Consider the following 23498-nt stretch of genomic DNA (forward strand, 5'->3'; position numbering starts at 1 on the left):
TGTATTTTTTCCTTTTATATCTGTTTTTGTAATTCAATTTTTAAATCTTAAAGAAACACGCCACCATGTTATGAAATTGGATATTCACCATCTCCCCTAGAGTTAGAAAAGCATATTGTCTCCGTGCATGCATTGTCTTAGTCCGGCAGCTCCACCACTAGCTTAGCTTAGCAGGCTATAGTGAATGGAATCTCTCATCGTCAGAGTTGTGAGTTAAAGTGAGGCCTAAAAAATAAAAATAAAAACCTAATAAGCGATACTTCTTATTGGCTGCGTATTCACATCGAGTACAATTAGGAATGGCACAGTGCTTCCCAGTAAATGATGTCAGCACAAATATAGTGAATTTTAAAATCAAAACACATTTTATTCATAACATCACCACATCATAGGTATGATCCATAGAAAATGAATGAAATGTTTCATCGAAAGAGTCAATAATATAGAATTAATAAAACATGTTCAGACTTGGAACAATCTACCTCACCTCTCTACCTCACCTGAGCGCACTTGAGTTGATTTGGTTCACAACAAAACTGCTGCCACTGGAGAAGTGAGATGGTTAAGTTCTGCCATTTCGTCTGATATACAAGATATTGACAGCTCAAACAGAAAACAGCAATTACGGCATTTGACTTCCTCACTTTGTGGGGCATGATGAATTCAGGCTGCTACTACTACTACTACTGTACTACTACTACTGCTGCTGCTGCTGCTGCTACAACTACTACTACTGCTACTACTGCTACTACTGCTGCTGCTGCTTCTACTACTACTACTACTACTACTACTGCTACTACTGCTACTACTGCTGCTACCACCGTGGCCCACTGGTTAGGGCTTCGAGCTTGTGACTGGAGGGTTCGATCCCCGACCGGTCCACGGCTGAAGTGCTCCCCAAGCAGGCAGCTCACTGCTCTGGGTTAGTGTGCGATTCACCTCACTGTGTGTTCACTGTGTGCTGTGTGTGTTCACTAATTAAAATTGGGTTAAATGCAGAGAACGAATTTCCCTCACCGTATCAAAAAAGTATATACGTATACTTATACTTATGCCTATACTACTGCTATAATACTACTACTGCAGCTACTTTTTGATTAAAAAAGCACACATTTTAATGTCAGTGATGAGGGACTCACCCTGGAAGTACTGTACATAATAAGGCTTATTCTGTGGAAATTACACATCTGTATACATATTTTCTGCTGTGTTCACAGTGCAATTGCCTCATTCACAGATTCAAAATGTACGAAGAGTGACTGAACCAATGCCATCATAAGGATGTGGCTTTGCAAAGGAAAAAAAAGGTACGACGGGTACGCTAAATGTGGTGTGAAACGTGTGCAAGAAAGTCCTCTCACCCGAAGAGACGCTGTAGAAAGACAAAATACCCGCTGGCCAGTCCAGATACACACCGATCCGCTGAGGGTCTGGATTTGGCTTCTTTAAATGTGACACCGACTTTGTACTGACCCGGTTGTTGTGGAAAGCAATGAACTGATCCCTGCTGCATGCCAGATAATAGTTCTCAAATGAGCTGATACCAAACCTTTGTCTCATACCAATGAAAACCATACCAGTCCAATCCACTTCCCAGTAGAAGCGTTCCCCCGACAGACTTGGGAAACACTGCACTTCCACCTGGGAGTTTTGCAGGTTGGACTTTGGCAAAATAGACATATCGTCATCGTCTGAGTCCAATGGGCTGGAGAACACCTCCATGTTTCTTCTTGTGGCTTTCTTTCTGTCTCGAGATAAGTCTACTCCATCGCTCAAATCAAATTTCAGGTCTACTGCATCTATTTCAAACGGAACAAAAAGGTAATACAAAAAACAAACACAAAATTAATCTTAACGAATACCAGTATGTACTGTAACACAGAAAATGTTTCTAAAATAATTGAAAACTTTAAATGCACTTACATTTCTCGAAACCCCATTTTAGGTGCCTTTCCCCAACATGCTCAATGCTGTGAAAAAATATTTAATTATTTAATGTTAATATTTAATTGACTCATGATTCATTATGGATATAATGAAACATGTGAAAAGAAATTACAACAACTGTACATATACATAAATACATGCTGTATATCTGAAAGTAAAGTTAGTTATCCTGGATTTACACAGATGATATCAAAGGGGCCTTCAGGGAAGTCATGATGTATTGTGTGTGTGTGTGTGTGTGTGTGTGTGTGTGTGTGAGAGAGAGAGAGAGAGAGAGAGAGAGAGAGAGAGAGAGAGAGAGAGAGAGAATAGAATATATACTTTTTTGATCCCGTGAGGGAAATTCAGTTCTCTGTATTTAACCCAATTTAACCGAATTAGTGAACACACAACACACAGTGAACACACAGTGAGGTGAATCACACAACCCAGAGCAGTGAGCTGCCAGCCCAACCAGCGGCGCTCGGGGAGCAGTGAGGGGTTAGGTGCCTTGCTCAAGGGCACTTCAGCTGTGGACTGGTCAGGGATCGAACCGGCAACCCTCAGGTTACAAGCCCGAAGCCCTAACCAGTAGGCCACGGCTGCCCCAGAAGGGAGAGGGTGGAGAGGATGGAGAGAAGAGAGAAAGGATAAAGGATAAAAAAATGACATTGGCCCTCTTTATCAACCGAGTGTAGAAACCAGCGTAGATCTGAGCGCAGAAATCATCTTATGACGGGGATCACGCATGATTCATGAAACGTTCCTATCACTCCAGTTGCAGCGTAAGAATAAACATGTCTTGAAAAATGCTGGAAACAAGCGTAATTTAGACATCACGCCCATACTGTGTGTAGTGTATGCTTTTCTAACTGGTCTCGCCCCTAACATTTACGACATGGAGATGCCTCTCTGAGCAAGCTCACTTTGCACTTTCTCTGTGGAAATGCCAGATGGGTACACAACTTCTTAAAGGTCTGAAATGGCCTTGGGTGGGTGATTGGGCCCTATAGATATTGTTGATAAGTGGGAGGATTGAGCAAGCTCACCAATGTTTGGTCAAGGTTTTTTTCAAGGTTTAATTAGCTTTAATTAGATTTAATAATGTGCACTTTCATAAGTCTGAAGATTATGTAAGGGATAATGTATAGAACGGCGGAAAATAATTCCCGACAGGATGAACTGAACCCCGACTGAAGGGAATTATTTTCCGATAATCGCACATTATCACGCGTATTATACGGCTACTTGCCAAAACGAGAAAAGAAACTTATCTCAATGTGTCTTTAGCAATGACTTGGCTACCGTTTCGTGGCTTCCGCAACAACTAGCGGAGTGAACCCGTTGCCATTGGCAGCGGTCATTATACCTTCGGAGCGGTCATTATGCAAAAATAACTGACCGCAGAACGTTGGGGAGGCCCATTCAAAGTGAATGGGAGCTCCCTCAACATTCTAGAGAGCCGTATAATAAATATCAGGGTTTCCCGCAGCGCTTTCCTGCTAAGGCGGCCGCCTTAACAACACAGGGCTGCCGCCTTAACTAGCGTCTTCAATAAATAAATAAATAAATATATTATGTATAGTGATATTCGCCGTATTACTCTGTCATGTTTTATCCCTGTCATTCCAAACCGTAGCCGCTAGTCTCCCTTCTCTGTAGAACGCATAAAAAAAATAAACTTTTTCTAATCGAGTTGGCCTATGCGCACAGGCGACGCGCTCATTCAGCATGAGTATTTGATATCAGGTGCCACTGCCACGCATATCTCAGAGTGACTGCGAACACAAATAGCCTAAACCTAGCTAGATTTGACGACTCTCACAGGAATGGTTCTCCGGTGAATCTACCAAATGTATGAGATGAATGGCATAACACTTTTGAGCGCTTTATCTTTTTTTTTTTTTATCACTCGTCTACTATGAATGCATAGCCCACTGCATCTTGTAATTTGTTGTGACAAACACTTGTGCCATCTAGCCTACAGCTAACAACAACTTGTGACGGCTATTCATTCACGTGTTGTAAAATACTGAAATTGTCTGAGGTTTACACAGGCTAGTTTAAACTTCAACTGTAGCTTCTTGTCTCCCATGCCAGTTTCATTCATCCCGACCGGGCGGGACGGGTTCGGTTTTGCTGAAATAACTCCTGAATGTTTTTGTTCAGAGCTGAACATGCAACTGTAGGCTATTTGACAGATGACAGATTTGGTTGCTAGTGACAAAATATTAGCGTTCAATGCGGTACGATCTCGCTAATTATGTTTTAAAAAGCATTAAAAACGTTCCGGCTCTCTTGAGCAACAGGCACGCACAATATACAGCTTCAATCAAAGAATTGCAGCTTTAGGCTACTAAATCACAATTCACTAACTTTACCATACAGTCGCAATGTTACATTTTCATACAGTTTCATCTTTATTTCATGGTGTATTCTAAAATATCCACCATTACAAATATTCTTGGTTTTAATAGAATATTATAATATTGACTGGCTTTAAAATATATCCTATGGTGCTATGCTGAGCAGTGTAAAGGTTTTGAAAGATACAAAAGGCCCTGTATTGGAGTTGTAAACTTACACTTTTAAGGTATAATATTGTCTAAATTGTGTTAATGATGTTTAATTGGTTGCTGATACAATTAAATCTGATACAATGAATGTGAAATCCAGGTATATTGCTGTCATTAGAGGGGATGCATCCCCTCTATTGAAATCCGGTCGCTTCTTATTATTATTATTCTTTTTACCTTTTTGTGCGCGCTATTCAGCCCGAACCGCTTAACGTACAAACTTGGTTGAAACACCGTTCTGTAGATCTTCCAAATATCTACTAGACAATCTATTTGACATTTTTGAGAAGTTTATACTTTTTGAGATATTTGTAATTAAAAGTGTATTTTTCCCCCATAGACTTTAATGGAGAATGTGATGTCATAATGAGCCAGAACTCTCAGTTCCCAGTCTAGTTAGAACACTGCCCTGTGAATCCAACTGTCACTTTTAATCAAAGATTCTAGAACAGAGTTCCACTTTAGAATGTTTGGCTTTAAGCATCTCTCTCTCTCCCTGAACTACACATCCTATTGAAGTGTTTCCTGTGTGTCAAAATAAAAGTCTACCCAACAGATTGCATCCCCTCGTGTAATTCCTCGGGAATTGCATTTCTAGTTAGTGTCAAAATTCAACATTTTCAACATTAATGAAATGCTGACAGCCTACTAAATTTTTACTTCAGCTGACCTCCTTGTCTTCAAGTAAATCAGAAAAGAAGTTATTTAGACAAGTGTGTGCAAGACTGCTCCTGTAGCCAACAATCCCCTCTCTACCCTTTGGGAATTGAACTGTTATATGATCCTTGGTGATGTAAATGATAAAAAACCCTTTCTTTGGTTGGTCTTGATGCGGCCTTGACTCCTTTAAGACTCGGTTTCGACTCAGACTTGCTTCCTAAAAGACTCGGTCGTTGTCACTCTACAGTTAAACCAAGGGTCTTAACCCCCCCCTTCCCATCGTAGGGCAGTGGCGGCGATGCGGCAGGGACGCTACGGCGACGCCCCCTTCCCCTGGACAGACACCACCTTAACTGACAAATTTTCTGGGGGAAACCCTGAATATGTATATACAGTATACCCACACATACATATTTCACTTCAACATGAAAATATTCCTTTGATGAGATTTCTGCTATGAAACCTATTTCGACCTCACTTGTGAGTTTCAAGGTTTGTGTTCCTGCGTTCTCGCCAAATCATTAACAGCTATTATTCAATGATTGCCAATTGCACCATCTGACTATACCACAAAATTATCTTAAACCTACTTCAGCTTCTGTAGATGGCAGTGTGGATCTTCCAGTCTGGCAGACAGCAGCTGTATTCCTGACTCTCCAGGGTGATTGTAGCTGAGATCCAGCTCTTCAAGATGATGGGGATTTCTGATGAGAGCGGAGGCAAGCAAAGCACAGCCTCTCTCTGTGATCTGGCAACCAGACAGCCTGCAAAGGAGCAAGTGTATACAGTATTTACATTCATTCATTTTGGCAGAGGTTTTTTTTTTTTTCTTAAACAAAGGCAGCTTGTAATTCAGGAATAACAATCAAACTTAGGTAGTTTGGGAGACTTCAGAGTAAACACTATGTTGGCAACTAATTCTACTAATTCAAAGATATTAGGTAAAGAAGCCTGCATGGATCATATAGGCATGGATTCATATTAGGATATGACCCATGCCTAAGTATATTAAAACAATGATAAAGGACAGCATGGTTTTCCATATCATATTTGCACCTGAGGACACGAAGGGAGCAGTTGGGATTCCTTAATCCAACCGATAGTCGTCTCAGTCCTGCGTTTGGCAAGTCGTTGTCGGACAGGTCTAAGTCTTTCAGCTCCGAAAAAGACCACAAGACCGGAGCCAAAGCTTCACATGATCCTTTATAGAGGTTGCAGTCGTTCAATCTAGAATGGAAACACACACACACATACACTGTAGGAAGCAAAACAACAGGGTATATCTCAGTCAGACTTAATCAGAGTAAGCCTCTGTGTAAAGATGATAGCACAAGGCTAATATCACTGCTACTTAAGAGGACTTCTGGCCTCAATGTGGAATTGATTAGTTTCTCAACTAACGCTGACCTCACTTGAAGGTGTTACAAAGTTGGGCACTCAAAAGTCCTTTTTCCTTTAAAAAGTTAATTAGCTTAAAAACGATGCGCATCAAAAAGTTAGTGCGACACGTGATGGAAAAGGACTTATATCGCTTTAACACTCAATTCGACGCGCTACGTTAATACGCTCGCTAGAGGTGGATTAAGGAGAGTAAGTTAAATCGATATAAATGTGATGGAAAAGGTTTGGAGCGATATAAGTTACTGTGACGCCTACTAAGAATGTTCACAACTTTTTTTGCATAGTTTAACAAGTGTCAGGAATTTTCCTTTAACGTTGAACTATGTTATACCTCAATAATAACTGATCTACTTAGTAATTTGTGTTCTTGAAGTTAAAGTGTAAAACACTCCCATTTGTGTTGGTCCAGCCTATGTTTGGCAACATCATTGACAACCATAAATTAATCCTGTAGACTACCTTCAGCAAAACGTTAGTGACTTGGCCTCTAACACAAATGATGAAAGTCATTAAAAAGATCAAAAGTGCCCATGTGCCACAATTTTCACCAAATAAGATAACAGGCTAATAATGACCACTATTTGCTTCGCTCTATCTTTACATCGGATCTCAACCAGACGGAGTTGCCAAGACCTGCCCTGCTCTGCTTCTGCTTGCCGAGTAACATTAGGCTAGTTAGAATGAGAGCTGCATTCCTCTCATATCATAAGCTCAATTGACTCAGACTTGACAAAGTGCATCTACAACAAACTCTTAGAATATGTGGACTGGGGCTGTGGCATTCTAGGAAATGCAGGGCCGATGAAAATTGTCTGTAATTCTCTGTCTGAAGTATACGGAATTTGTGCTGTTCCATCCTACTGTACGAACTGTTGCATTCGGAATGTTTCACAAGCTCACAAAGGCTTCACTTTTCCATTCCCCAATACTCACCCCAGTGTGTTTAACCGACAGTGGGGACTCATTAGTCCGGTGCAGAGCAGCTTGACTCCTTCATCTCCTAACAGATTGCCACTCAGGTCCAGTTCCCTGAGACTCGACTGCTGAAGGACCTTGGCCAGTGTCGCACAGGACATCTTGGTGATGTGACAGGCACACAACCTGGTAACAAAATAGGCCAGTATGTGTAAGAAAGCCCACCAGTGCATAACATAGAAACATATTTTATATCATGTTTCTACAGTACAACAGGTCTATTTCTACAGACAAGCAAGCAAGTGACACAATACCTCAGCGTTTCCAGGTCACACTTTTTGCTTAAAAGTGGCTGAAGAACTTTCTCTACTCCAGCATCTGTCAAGGGGTTGTAACTCAAGTCAAGTATCTTAAGTTGGGATAATGGCATCTCCATGGACCTCACCAATATGTCACAGGTATCTTGATCCAATTCGCATGCACAAAGTCTGTGAAGGAAGAAAAAAACATTTTATCTGTTAGCCTAGCTTAGCTACATTTCAGGAGACTAAGTTAAGAGAAGAGTCCCAATTTTTTTTTTTTTTTAAAAACAGAAATGTCTTTTAAGTGTTTTTTTTAAATAAAACAACTGGGATCAAAATTCTGGTTGCAGCAGACTTTTCTCTTCACTTAGTACTTGGGTTGTTTTAGCAGAGAGAGGAAAGGTGAGGATAAAGCTTAGCTACATTTCAGGAGACTGACAATAAATGGTGTCCATCAAAAAAAGGAGAGAGAGAGAGAGTGTGTGTGTGTGTGTGTGTGTGTGTATTTTTATAATTGCAAATTAAATTATTGCAAAAAAAGTGCAATATGAATTTATCAAGATTCCATTTATAAAAGCAGTGAAAGTGGAAATATCCAAGGGGGTGAATTGCTTTTATAGGTACTACTATCAAAATGTACTGTAGAATCATTAAATCAGCATTTTCCCTCCAGGGTGAAGTTATCAACCAAGACGATACTCACTTAGCTCTGACGCAGCGTCCCAGAACCGGAATCAGTCTTATCCGACCCTCTCTTGATGTCTTGTACTTCCTCAGGTCAAACTCCTCCATCACCTCATCTGACGCGGTAATCATATAGGCCAGAGCAGTGCACTGGGCTGCGCTTATCGTCTGATCAGAAAGATTCCTCATGAAGCTCTGAATTTCTTTCACCATTGAGTTGTCTTTGAGTTCGGTGAGGCAGTGAAAGAGATTGATGCAACGTTCGGGGGATAGAAACTTTCTCTCGTTGTCCTTTCTGAACTTGGTTTTAATGAGCTGGCTGGTTCTCATGATGCTCTCTTGATCTCTGGTTATTTGTAAATTCAAACATCTCCCCAGACTCTCATCCACCGAGAGCCCAAGAAGGAATCGGAGAAAGAGATCCAGATGTCCGTTACTGCTCTCAAGCGCCTGGCCAATTGCAGCCTTGTGTAAATCATGTAGAGTTTCCGTTTTCTCTGTATTATCACTCTGTCTTCCTTCACCTTCATAGTCATATGCGTAGAGAGTCCTTTCAGAGAAAAACTGGTAGAATGTGTAGAATGCAGCAAGATACTCTTGTATGGTGAGATGGACAAAGCTGTACCACTTCTCTTTGAAGATGGGATCTTCCTCTTTGATCACTTCTGTAAACACTCCTGAATGTACGGAGACATCAGTGACGTCAATGTCATACTTGCTCAGGTCCCTCTCAGAAAACACCAGGTTTTGTTTCTCCAAGTTTGCAAAGGCCAGCTCACCCAATTTGAGGATTACCATCATGTCTGTCTCTGTCAGTGGCACCGTATTGTGTTTGCCGTAGTACTTCTCATTCTTCTTCTGCATCTGATAAAGAAGAAATCGGGTGTACACGGTAGTGAGGGAGGTAGGGATGTTTTCGCAAGCAGTGTCCAAGACCTCCGGAGAAGAAAGCACTGTCGCTGATATCCAACAGAAGACTGGGATGTGACACATGATGTGCAGGCTTCTAGATGTTTTGATATGGGAGATAACCCTGTCAGCCAAATTATCATCACGGATCTTCTTCCTGAAATACTCCTCCTTCTGTGGGTCACTGAATCCTTGAATTTCAGTCAAACGATGTGTCACTTGTGTCCAGTCGCTGACTTTGTGGAGTGCTGCCGGTCGAGAAGTTATCCAAATACGTGCAGATGGCAAAAGACGATCAGATTGTATGAGATTTGTAATCAGCTCATCCACTGAACACTTCTTTGTTACATTAGACGTCCTCCTGTTGTTGTGGAAATCAAGAGGAAGTCGGCTTTCATCCAGACCATCAAAGATGAACACAATCTTACAGTTCTCATAGTCCTTTGGGTCTTTGACATCTCTAAGTCCAGGATGAAACTCCTCCAGCAGCTCTTGAAGACTGTACCCTTCATCATCTTCGATCAACGTGTTCAGATCTCGAAAGGGAAGCACAATCATAAGGTCCACATCCTGGTTGGCTTTCTCTTCTGCCCAGTCAAGGATGAATTTATGCACAGAAACTGTTTTCCCAATACCAGCAATTCCTTTAGTTAGCACAATTCGAAAATCTTCTTGATCATTTTTATTGGGCAAAGGTTTGAAAATGTCATTGAGGTCAATTGGAGTGTCTTGAGAGGATTGTGATTTGGAAATGCTGTCAAAGTTCCAAACCTCATGTTCATGGTTTATTCCCTCTTTCTCGCCCTCAAGGATGTACAGCTTTGTGTAAATGTCATTGAGCAACGTTGGGGTTCCTTTCTTTGAAATGCCTTCTAAAATGCTCCCAAATGTCATTCTCTGACTTGATTTCAGTTTTTCAAACACTCTTTTAATGCGGATATCTGTTGAAAAGAAGGCAGCATTGACTTTAATATCAGATGGACCACTAGTTTGAAAGTATACATTTGAATATTTTGGGCACAAATGGTGTGCTGTGAGTATTCATAATGCATCACAGCATCTGACATAAGTCTATAAATTGAAACTGCTTATAGACAAGACTGTGCTTATGAAGTGTTATGATATGGTAGCATACCGTAATTAATGCTTGAGGTCACATGTGACTATGTTGGGAAGGTTCATTTTGAAATATAATAGATTATGATAACAAGTTAACCAATCAAAATGTAATAACAGTGTATTTACTTCAACTACATATTACATTGTATGACTTTTTTATTCTAAATGTTCAACTGTTAACCAAATGTAATGATTTAAATGTCTAAACCTGGCAGTGTTAATCTTAAAGCTGTAACACTGACTACTGTCAAACTCCCTTTTAAATCCCTCATACATTGAAGAAGACTATATAATAATAATTAAATCTGAAATAACAGCAAAGTCAGACTTCAGCACCTCTTTTTCACCTCATTCATACCCTTAATGATTTGTGAATATTTGATCTATGAACTGTAGAGTGTTACCTATGACTTCTGCATCTGATTTTAGCACAGGAGCCAAGCATGTGCTGACGTTGATGTTGACCGATCCTTCAATGTGGCAAGAATGTAGTTGAGGTAAGACTGCAACTCCACCCGTATGAGCCGTAATGGTGGGTTGGAGAGGTCCAGTCTGAGCCGTAATGGTGGGTTGGAGAGGTCCAGTTTGAGCCGTAATGGTGGGTTGGACAGGTCCAGTCTGAGCCGTAATGGCCGACTCACTGGACGTGGAATCGGCCATTACTGAAAGTCAGCTGTCAAATGCTGAATCCTGGTACGAAAGAGAATGTGAGAATGGTGGACAGATCACAAAGCCAATTGTTGTGACAATATAAAGACTATTATGAAGTGCAATTACATTTACATTTACATTTTACACTGACAAATGTTCATTTATCTTTGTATCCACTTGCATTTTTGCTCTTTGTAGACGGTCCCTAGACGCTCGGCCGAAAGCGATATGCTCACAGGGATGCATTTCATTAATCCGCATGTGTGCTCTGCATACATAAGCCCATTTATCATGTGCAATTTGCTTCCATGCTGGTTGCAAGTTTTATTTCTGTTTATATTTGTTTGTGATTTACAATTTGTTTGGTGTTATGCTTGTGCAGCATCTCCTCACCCCGTGTAGCCTACTGATTGGGTGGACTATAGGCCACGTACAGTATTTATGGTAGGGAGACTAAATCACTGTGTGGTGTAGTGATTCACTGTGTGTCAATTTTCAATCACCCCTCCAGTGTGTGTGTGTGTGTGTGTGTGTGTGTGTGTATGTGTGAGATGCACCCGTGTTCTGAAAACTCCTTTCCAGTAAATCCCGGCTCAGTATCTTCCAAAAAGGTGGTTTTGGGGTGGCTGCTGATCTTTCTGACTTGTGTGTGTTTAAATGGCTGTCCTTATATTTAATAAATTATTGTATGCGTCCATGTGCTTATGTCTCTGTCTTTCGAAAGCATAACGAACCTGTGTGACGTTTCCTCTGTCCCGGTAACTGGGGTGGTGTTAGTGCTGGGCGGTATACCGGTTCACACCGAATACCGGTGTATATTTTCGTTATGATATGAATTTTTAATATACCGCCATACCGGTGTAGCCTATTTGATTAGGCTACACTGTGGGCGGAATGCTGCGTCGCGCGTCATTGTTTCAGACGGGACCCTTTTCAGTGTTGCGCTTCTAAACACGCATGGAGAAAGTAAACAGTGGAGCCTGTAACACAAGACACCTCACGTTTTCCCTTTAATAATGATGCAGAAGGCTTATTTGTTCCTTTGGTAAGGGATTTATTTACGGGTGTTGCACAGAATACCTTCAATTGTTCCCCTAGTTAAAGAAAGCATCACTGGTCTTAATAACCTACATTGAAAGGGATTTTCCAGTAGGAAAAAAAAACCCAAAGATTGTTCACCGCTGTTACTAGCTAGCTGGCTAGTAGGCGAACCCACCGAACACAGGAAAGCTTTATGATCTTATCATTCATCTTACCTTAATAACATTCGCTGAAATTATCCAAGTAGCAAGTAAAGCATGTTACAGACATGAACTGAACAATACTAGTTGGTCATGATCTTGACTGTCATCAGTGCACTGAAACGAACTTTTGTGTTTACATTTTGCTTAGCGAACCGTAACTTGATAGGCTAACAAGACATCCACGTGAATTCTGTAAACGTTAGCCTACCACTAACGTTATGTGTAGAGCACACAATAACAACACAGCATGATTCTGATGGGCCTATTTGACAGAGTAGGCATATTAGCGGAGCAGTCTCTTCACTTAGTCACACTTGTTTTATATTTCCTTTTTATATTTACTTGAAAACAGTGTACTTGGGCTTGAACTTGAAGCATAAGTATTTGCACTACTTTTTGTGTAGGTTTGTGCAATTTGCATAGTAAAAGTTCTGTATTTTGACTGCAATTGCCCATTGGAATCATGAGTGCCTCTTTGTAAACAGCATCATGGCCATGCAACCTGTAATACTACCACTAGTGTGGAACAGAGCCATATAGATACATGGCTCTGGTGTGGAATTATTCTACATTATACAACAATTGGGTTCTAAGAAGCTGTTTCTTTGTTTCTGATTGGCCGAGAGACGTTCCATGAGTTGAAATATCCCACGATAATCCACTCGGACTTTTCACAGCTAATAATAAATCACTCCGCGATACAATGTCAAGTTAAAACGAACTGTCACGTTGCATCCCAGCTGAAATACAGACGCTCAGAACGTAGAATATGACGGAGGTGGATATTAGCTAGTTGGATGGCATGTAGGCTAAGTAAAATAGTGATGTTTCAAAGCTAAAAGCATGTCCTAACCAGACGCAATGCGAGCTAACGTTTATTGCTTGACAACGGGAGAGATAGAACTAACGACTGGCTATTGGCCATAGCAACGTGCTTTTAGAACTAACAACTGGCCTTTGGCCATAGCAACCATCCATTTAGAACTAGTAACGGCAGTTTGTCCTGCAAGTAGGAAATTTGTGGCGGAGAGAAGTAGTTCTACAAACAAGACAGTTTTAGCGATTTAAACGTATAGATTATAATGGGAAATTAGCGCAAAAAACAAGTGGTAGAATTGTTGTATAAAAGCAATATAGCACTCGTGGTCGTTGTTGTATAAAAGCAACGTAGCCTCCGGCCTCGAGGCTACGGCCGAACAACACCTGTGGGAATATCCAGCAACAACCCACTCCCACTCGTGCTATATTGCTTAAATATTCACTCATCATGACAGTAAAATAGGCCATCCTAAGTCAATCTACTGCAGTAATTCCTTGGTCAACCCATAGAAAATGTTGCGAACATCTGATTGTGCATGGAAAAAAAATACCGTCATATACCGTGAAACCGTCAGAATTTTGAAAAATACCGTGATATACATTTTTGGCCATACCGCCCAGCACTAGGTGGTGTAGTCGACTAGCAAATTTTCCGCCTTACAATGCATTCAGACCGAAACCGTCAAAAACGTCAAGGGCGCCGGAAATCATTCATTTTCTATGGAGAGTCGGCGTTACTGACGTCAAAAGCATTCTGGGCGTGAGCGTGGCGTCACGGGCGTCAAAAAAAGTTGAGCCTCAGTTAACTTTATGGTAATGAGCTATGACACGGTTCGGCGTCAACCAATCAGAAGGTCGAACTCTCAGGATTGCTGCTTATGGTTTGGTCGAATGTCTCACTTCATAGCTTTGACGCTTTTGGCGCTGAACTGGGTTGAGCGTCGCACTATGAGCTTCACCAGCGATTTTGACATTTTTGACGGTTTCGGTCTGAATGCACAGTAAGTGAATACACCCATGCTAAAGTTGACTTAAAAGAGGAATAAAACATAATATTTTGGAAATTGTAGCCTACTCACATGTCCCCTGTATTTAAACATTTATTTATTTATTTACGATACATTATTCTTTCACAAAGAAAATAAGTGTCCTTAAGGGTTGGATTTTGGATCAATTTTCAAAATATATATATATATTTTTTATTCCTCTTTTAAGTCAACTTTAGCATGGGTGTATTCACTTAGAGCACTTTATGTAGACGCTTCTTTCGGATGAAAACCGGGCTGTGCCTTAGTCTAGCCTACCTTATAATAAATAGTTAGATATAACTGCTATAGGCTAACGAAAACGTTCTTTATGATTTATTGAACCACAAACCTTGCGAATCTTTCTGTCCGCAGTGTAGAATTTCGTTGCATATGACCACCATAAAAACAGGCATAACACCACCATCAGCAAGAATGCAATTTTAAATAACTAATTATGATATAGCATTATGTAGCAGGCCTATATCAATAAGGTAGCTCGCAATTAAAATATGAGACATGTCTCTCATATTGATTATTATATTATTGTGTCAATGATGAATGCTTGTTTCACGAGGAGCTACCTATGAAAAAACACTGCTGGTGATTGAGCTTTGCTGTTTCAATTTAGAAAAAATAATGCTCTGCAGAGTCCACTGTCACTGGTATGTTCTTTGACTTCAGTTCTTTGATCAATGTACATTCCCAACCGCCCATTGCGATCTTCTGATGAGCGTCTGTTATGTCGACCAACCATATATGCTAGGTCAAATTGTAGATTCTATTCATCAGTGGTTCCATGTTGGTGGAATGAGTTGCCCAGTGCTCTCTGTTCCAGCAACAGTTTTGGATCTTTTAAGAGGGGTATTAAAGCATATTTGTTTAATATGCACTTAGTCTACTGAGCGTTTCTTATGTGTTATGGTTTGTATAATAATAGTATTGTTTTTGTTATAATTTGTCCATTGATAGAATTTGCATTGTTGTTTTTATTTTTGCTATTCTCCTAAAATGTAGCCTTACCATGCCATAGTTATTGTTATGATATATGATTGATTGATTGATTGAATGACTTATTTTATTGCTATTCTCCTATATATTCATTGTTTTATTTCTCATTAGGTTATTGATTAAAATGATATTATTTTGTACAGTTTTATTGATAATATTGCTATTCTCCCTATTTTTGTAATTGTTCACTGTTAATTGAATTTGTAGGCTATTGCTATTTATTTGTATGTCGCTTTGGACAAAGGCGCTAAATAACTATAACCATAACCATAACCATGTTTTTTTTTTTTTTTTTTTTAAAGCATGATGAGAGTGCAAATCTCCCAAAAACGCAGTGATGTAGGCCTAGCTGTTCTCGATTGCTATCCGCATCTTAGTCAACTCCCGCACTGTTTTCAATTGTGAAATACGATCTTTAAATATGTATTTAATTACAGTTTTAAAGAGGGGCCATCGAGCAGGAGCATGTTATAGCCTAATGATAGCCTACTTTAAAATCCTGATTGTAAACATGGTTCTGAAGTAGGCTCGCTAGGCCTATCTGGTGACGCGAGTGAATTAGGCTACTGTACTTTCCCACGGGTAAGCCTCAACATTCCCACAAGGGCTCAGCTGAAACAAATGTCAATGTCACTCTGAAGAGTCCGGCCGCGAAAATCATTCCTTACCCTACTTCCCTATTGTCATGCCCCTGATTGCAGCTATGGTCAGGCAGGCTACGTTCTTTAAAGTTTGTCCTTAGATTATTAAATGTCAATGATTACGGCCCGGGGAACGTTAATACATCCAAATGGCAACGTTGAAGGTTGCCGCGAGGTTTTATATGGACGTGGTTGGTGGAACGTTACTGCAACGCAACATTATATTTGGTTGCCCCTAGGTTAGGGGAACGTTAGTGCAACCAAATAAAACGTTAGGAGAACGTTATGCAAGCCTACTTACTTACCAATTCATGCTTAACAGAGGTGGAAAAATCCATTTTCAGAAAGAAAAAGTCCTACCACATATCTGTGCCAACCATTCATTTAAGCCAGGATATAGGCCTACCTAGGCTAACATATGCTATGCGTTCAGAAATCATGTTAGAAAGTAAGATCGTAAAGTCGATTATCCTTCATCTTTTTGAAAACTATTCTGTATAGGCTACTACTCTCTTGCACAACTATGCCTATTGGAATTAGGCATACATTAGCCTACATTAAACAAGTTGTAGAGGTTGACTGACAACATTTAAAGAAGCGACTTGTCTCATTATGCAGGCAAATGTAGTCTCTTACCTGTCCTGGCGTCGGGTCAAACTAGCCGACCAAAAACTTTGGCTTTAGCTTATTCTCCAACATGCTTCCGCATCCAATAGGCGCAGCTTTCTCTCCGCCCCGCATGCTTCTACCCGCAAACTTTTCTACATCCCATAGAGGGCGTAAGAGGGCTATGAATGAAATGCCGCCTTCAAATGCGGTGTATAGTCAGGGGGCCAAAACTGATATTAAAACTTTGTCGGACACTTTTTGGTACAAGCATACAACCTATCCAGTATTGATATTTAACCCCTCAACATGAGTTCTAGACAGGTTGTCAGCTTAGAAAATGTTGTTTTGTCCATTTTAACACTATATTCTTAAAAATGGAAAAAGCGGATTTTCCCCCCAAAGTGCTTCCTTTTTCTTCCATGTTACCTACTGTAATTTTGGGCAAATGTGCAATATAATCCAACTTGTGTGCAAGCATGATCATTAAAAAATAATGATCAATAAATACCACAAGAGTATCACACCACAAGGGCCACTGTTGTGTCAGGGGGCCAATTCTGAAAAGGGCTTCCGTTAAGACTTTTGCAGACATGTTTTGGTTCAAGCTGTCAGTGTCACCCTATTTTTTTTTTGTTAGAAGACACAAATAGGTAAGATATCAGGGTGGTTGTGAAGACGAAGTTAAAAGCTTGTAGGGAGAGACATGCAATACTGCACAAGTTATAATATTTAAATGTTACAGTGAAAATGTAGAACTGTAGATGGTGGTGTATAGTGCTATTTAACTTCATTAATATACCAGGCTGTGACACAAATGATATTTAATGGACATATTACTATAGTTATTCATTCAATCCAAACATAACTGCTCTCTCACTACTTTAGGGTTAGGGGTTAGTAACTAGTTAGCAATAACAACTTTGTTATAGTCGTATGGCAAAGGTATGTTTTTCCCCTGTAAAACCCGGGAAGTTAACTGAACTCAAATTATTTGAGTATACTGTAAAGCCTGGGAAGCTAATTTATCTGAAATTATTTGAGTAAACCGGATGCCTTGACATTTGAGTTTGGCAACTCATTTAATTTGAGTGTAATTAAGTCATTCAACTGGAGTTATTAGTATATTGTACAGTATGTATTGCATTTTGTGTTGGGATAACTTAAAGGAGTCAAGTAAACTACACTAATTTTATTCACCTAATAACAACTTGAGTGAATTGTCATGACAAGTAAGAATTATGTAGGCCTACACACGAAAAAATGCAATGTACTCAATGTGTGAGCTATCATTTTCTATGGATTATGGGTAAATGCTTCTTTGATTTTCTAATAAGTATTTGTTCTCTTAGCTGTTAATTGTGGCTTCTTACTGTTTACCAGGTGATGGGCAAAAATATTGTGTTGATGATTTTCAGAATATGATCAGATATACCATTAAGGAGAAGCCCATTCTCAAAATATAAAGAACATTTTGAAGTTCACTTTTTCTTGGCCTAATGCAAAGTTGATTGCGTTTCCCAATTTGACTTTGACCTATAGTCACTTGAAAGTATCACAAAGTTGAGTATCCCAATGGTGTGATTGAGCCTCCTATTGTCTGTCTGTATTGTCTCTTGGGGAGATATACAGACACATTATGCATGTTTACATTGAGTAACTATATTACCCCTCTTATGGACAGGATATGAGCTTCAGGAGTAAAGATTTCAGGATTTTTTTATAGGTTTAAATTTCTATTAAATTAATAGGATTACTGCAGAATGATGGTAGTGAAACATAATATTTATCACCATGGCAGTACTGGCCATCATGATATACTGTATCTTCAGATTATCATTACGTCTGTCAGAAGCATTACAAGTGATCTAAGATTTTAAAATCAGCCCACAGGCCAAGTCTGTTATGGATAGTCATCTGCTTGATGGTGTGTGGTGTCAATGTAAATAACACAATAACATAACAGCTATAGTATAGCCGTAAATATAGTTTAACTATTGCATTTAAGATTCCATTTCAGTCAAGATTAATATGTGATGTGTTAAGAATACTATGGACAGTGACATTCTGGGAAATGTAATGTGTGGTCAGCCATTTCTTATTGTGAATATACTTCTTGCCATGATTACTTAATTGAAATGAGTGGCATATACAGTCATGGCTGAAAGTGTTGGCACCCCATGCAATGAATAATGTATCATGAATAAATAAATGTTCTTCCTTAAAAGACTGGGGTCATATGTATTGGCACCCCTATGTTAAGCCTATGTTCTCAACTCCCATAGAGGCAGGCAGATTTTTATTTTTAAAGGCCACTTATTTCATGGATCCAGGATACTATGCATCCTGATAAAGTTCCATTGGTCTTTAGAACTAAAATTGCCCCACATCATCACACACCCTTCACCATACCTAGAGATTGGCATGGTGTTTTGTTCAGTTTTCTTCAGTTAGCCTATTAGCCTGTTTGATGCTCATTGAGCTCAATGCAAATCAAACCAGCTAATAGGCCAACTGAATAAAACACCATGCCAATCTCTACTTATGGTGAAGGGTGTGTGATGATGTGGGGCTATTTTAGTTCCAAAGGTCAAGGGAACTTTATCAGGATGCATAGTATCCTGGATCCATGAAATAAGTGGCCTTTAAAAATCTGCTGCCCCTATGTTAACCCTTTGTGTTAAATTCCCATAGGGTTACATAGGGGTGCCAATACATTTATTTATTTATGATACATTATTCATTCACATTGAACGTTGGTGTCCTTAAAGGTTGGATATGTTCTACTTTTATTACTTAAGGCATTAAGATCAATTTCCAAAAGATGATTTTATATTCCTCTTTTTAGTCAACTTTAACATGGGTGCCAACACTTTCAGCCATGACTGTATTTTACTCAAGTTGAAATTAGGTGAATAAAATTAGTATACAGTAGTTTACTTGACTCTTTAAAGTTATCCCAACACAAACTACACACATAGAAATAACTCAGCTGAATGACTTATATACACTTAAGTTAACTTCCCGGGTTTTACAGTGCAGCCAAGCAGTGGTGCTCAGGTAGGCAGCCAACAGAAGGTACCCAGGGACCATGTCCATGTGCTCAGTCTGAGTCCTGGTCAGGGACATCGACACTGCCTGGTACTGCACTGACTTCCACTTTCCTCACATCCACATATCGTCAACTCCAAGCACCTGACCTGTACTCACCAAGCTCCAAGCACCTGACCTCTGTGGTTAAAAGCTGGGGGGAAAGCATGCCATCCTTCATGTGCCTTCTTCTGTTGGCTGCCTATACCCGAGCACCACTGCTTGGATGGGGAAAAATGCCTTTGCCATACGACTATTACAAAGTTATTACTACTAACTAGTTACTAACCTCTAATCCTAAAGAACTGAGAGAGCAGTTATGTTTGGGTAGAATTGATAACTATAGTGATATGTCCATTAAACACAATTTGTCACAACCTGGTACATTAATGAAGTCAAATAGCACCATAGACCACCATCTACAGTTCTACATTTTCGCCATAACATTAAAGTATTACAACATGTGCAGCAGTGCACTGTCTCTCCCTACAAGCTTTAAACTTGGCTTGACTCATTCCCATAGATAGGGGTACTGATTGATAGAGGTTTTGGAATGCTATGTTATGTTTCCAATCTGATATTCACTTTGAAAACTGGTTCTCTTTAGGCGGAGATTGTTTTTTTCATGTTCTAGGTCTGTTGTCTCTTATACTGTACAATAAATGTTAATTCTGACACTTCAGCAGACATCCCACGAGTGTTAGCTTTCATTCCATACCATTTTTATCTATATGGTTCTTGTGGTTGTGGAGATATTCAACATTTATCGTTGGCATGTCATGTTGAGCAGGAAACCAAAAAATTGGCCTGAAATTGCTTGCACAAGTCAAAAAAATAAATAAATTGCTTGACAACCACCATAATATCTTACCTATGGGTGTCTTCTAACTAAAAAAATAGGTTGACCGCTTGTACCAAAACATGTCCGCAAAAGTCTTAACGGAAGCCCTTTTCAGAATTGGCCCCCTGACTAGTAGCCTATAGGCCTATTCTAGAGGGGTCATGCAAGATATATATTTTATATCCAGAAAACGTACGCTCATTTGTGCTCATTTCACTAAGTATATAGTTCTCAATTTAGTAAATCATGCGCACAATTTAATAAATTGACATAAGCTGGCCATAAGGGTATGTGAATATTGGAAATTGAATCAAATCAAATCAATTCAAATCAGGGTTATTGGCCACATATAGGTCTACTTGGGTATACAAGGAATGTGGTCTCTGCATCCGTGAATTAGTGAACACACACAGCACACAGTGAACACACAGTGAGGTGAACACACTAACCCGGAGCAGTGAGCTGCTTTCATACAGCGGCGCTCAGGGAGCAGTGAGGGGTGCCCCATCATCATCATCATCATCATCATCATCATCATCATCATCCTACCAAGGATGGCAACAGACCCAGCATAACCCTTTTCACACCCCAGCAAGTAGTCTGCAAGACTCTGTATGCAACCCCATCTTACCACAAATTAATTAATTAATTACTGCAAATTATAATTGCCTATAAATTACGTGTAGGTAATGTTGAAGATAAAAAGGCACGTTTTGATACAGATGCTCAGACCTAAAAGAGTCCAGTGGCCTTTCAGCTGTGGGAAATCAGATTGTCCTCAAATTCCAATTTTAAAAAAAAGTCCCAGATGGTCCCTCGCTATTCTTACAGGAGAATCACTCATTTTTGGTATCACATAGCCCATTCAAAATGCTCAAACTATATGGATACACAAGTCTAAACAGAGGATTACATACAGTAGGCTATTATATGGAACACTGAGAAGCAGACAATGTGAAACACATAGCTTACGATGTGCACTACGAGATACATACTTTTAAACATCCTGTATGGGGCCACAATATATATTTTTTTCAAATCAAGTTATCGGTTATCAAAAGTCTTGTCTGTTATCAGTATCTAGGTCACATGACTTGGTTCAGGTTATCAGTCATTGTTTCGTCAGCCTGATCAGAAATCAAAATGGCCACCAGTGCTGGAGCACAGGCTGACCATGAGATGAGTAATTACGTATAAAACATAATTATTTTCAATAAAACAACCATATTAACTATTATAACTGATTATAACTATAGTCTAAATATATTTATGAAAGGAAATAAAGCCTATTATGCTCAAAGTGTTAGTTTAGCAACTTTGAAATGTATGTATCCCACGAGATACGTTGCCAGATTAGCGGTATAACATGTGGTCAATGTGTAATATTGTGTATTCTATGTGGTATTGAAAATTTTGTTTCAGACAGGAAGACAAACTAATATACACTGCAAAAACAAATGTTTTCAGGTACAGGTATGTACATTATGACAGTATAACCATATATATATGCCCACAGGGTATCACAGTTAGTTCATTTTATAGCAACAGATGGACGAGTATGAGAGTGATAGAGAACCCTAACCCTGAAGGCTCTTTAGACTCAGGCAGTAGTGATGAGGATGAAGATGAGGAAGCAATTATCAGGCAGAATGAAGAATTAGAAAAGGAGGATAGTTCTGATGGGGGGGGGGGGGGGGGGACAAATGGAACAAACGCCCAAAAAAGCTAAGGAATTTAGGTGACAGTGCCTTCATTGATGGACACTTGGTCATATTTGTGAGCAGGCAAACCATCTTAACCAATATGCTGCCCCTTATTGGTCTGGATAGCTTCCTAAAACTGTGACTTTCCCCAGTCATATTCTCAACTCAGCACTGTTAGAGTGTGTATAGGCTATACGTTGCGGATATTTTGCAGATTTTTGCAGATTAACGTCACCCTGTAAATTCAGAGTCCTCGCGAGAGCACACTTGGAATTGTGTCTGCAACAGACTGTGGCAATGAGTAATGATGCACATTATTTTTTTCCCTTGCATTGCGGGGAAGCAATCACATCGGTGTATCTGATATAGGCGGCCCAGAGGCGAGCTTAACAGATGACGACAGAGCTGCAACGTTGGAAGTCAGTAAACATTGGTCATAGTGATATCTAATTGCGTCAAAGTCCGGAATCAGTCAGAGTAAACGTTGGTCGTAGTGTTATCCAATTGCGTGCAGTGAAATTTTTAAATGCATGCTTGGTGCCGTCCCTCGAGTTAGGCCATTACATTATTCGTGGCCAGACCCTTAACCTTTCTAAATTGCCAGGGTCTGTATTTTCCAGGCTAGATTAGTGTACACAAATACTGACAAAGTAGATAAGATTTGTGATGTTGACTGTTTATAGAGGAAATGTGGAGCATTGTGATCATCAGGATTAAAAAAAAAAATTAAAAAAAAATGAATTTTTTAAAAATTTCGGATTTTTTTATTTTATTTTATTTTTTTTACGAATTTTGATATTCATACTATGAAGAGCTTCATAAAAAAATATAAAATTAATTTTAAGAATTATATTTGTTAAATAAATGGGCAAAAAAAATAAAGTTTCTATCAGTTATGTTTATTAAATAAAACCTTAAAATGTTTACCATTTTGATTTTTTTCGTACCTTAATAGGGCAACGTATCCTGGGAGATACAACTCATAAAATCCAAAATATCCAAAATATTTTCAAAATGAGTATGGGAATGATTTCCTTAGGTGCAAATGAGACAAAAAATAACATGAAATGATTTTTTTCAACTAATTTTTCACTTCTGCCTGTTTAAGGGTTAAACTGCACTAAGTATTCCAGAAAAAGGGAAAAGATGAAGAAAGCAATAAAGAAAGATCTAACAATGAATAGCTTACTGAGGCTGCCCAGAACATTGACAAGGTCAATTTGGGAAAGTGAGATCAGGGGTGCCTCTCAACTTCTCTCGGTCACTCTGCTCGGTCCTCCAGGCTCGTTACCACTGATCCACAACTATAGACTATCCCATTGTTGCCGCCCCATCATCCTTTATGTAGATCAGTGAGGACGAGGAGCGAGGAAGG

The 23498-nt window shown here is 39.5% G+C and overlaps 1 protein-coding gene across 1 annotated transcript; it reads right to left on the minus strand.

Moving 5' to 3' along the window:
- Window positions 1-359: 359 nt before the first annotated feature.
- LOC134086276 (NACHT, LRR and PYD domains-containing protein 12-like) lies at window positions 360-16579 on the minus strand. Its single transcript, XM_062540015.1, has 9 exons — window positions 16520-16579; window positions 10897-11182; window positions 8484-10314; window positions 7793-7966; window positions 7497-7664; window positions 6219-6389; window positions 5753-5926; window positions 1924-1970; window positions 360-1799 (listed from the first exon to the last, which is right to left on the minus strand). Exons 2-9 carry the CDS (start codon window positions 11150-11152, stop codon window positions 1240-1242), a joined length of 3381 nt encoding a protein of 1126 aa, XP_062395999.1. The 5' UTR covers window positions 11153-11182; window positions 16520-16579; the 3' UTR covers window positions 360-1239.
- Between the last annotated feature and the right edge of the window lie 6919 nt (window positions 16580-23498).

This window comes from Sardina pilchardus, chromosome 1, assembly GCF_963854185.1.
Source record: "Sardina pilchardus chromosome 1, fSarPil1.1, whole genome shotgun sequence".
Classification (NCBI taxonomy): domain Eukaryota; kingdom Metazoa; phylum Chordata; class Actinopteri; order Clupeiformes; family Clupeidae; genus Sardina; species Sardina pilchardus.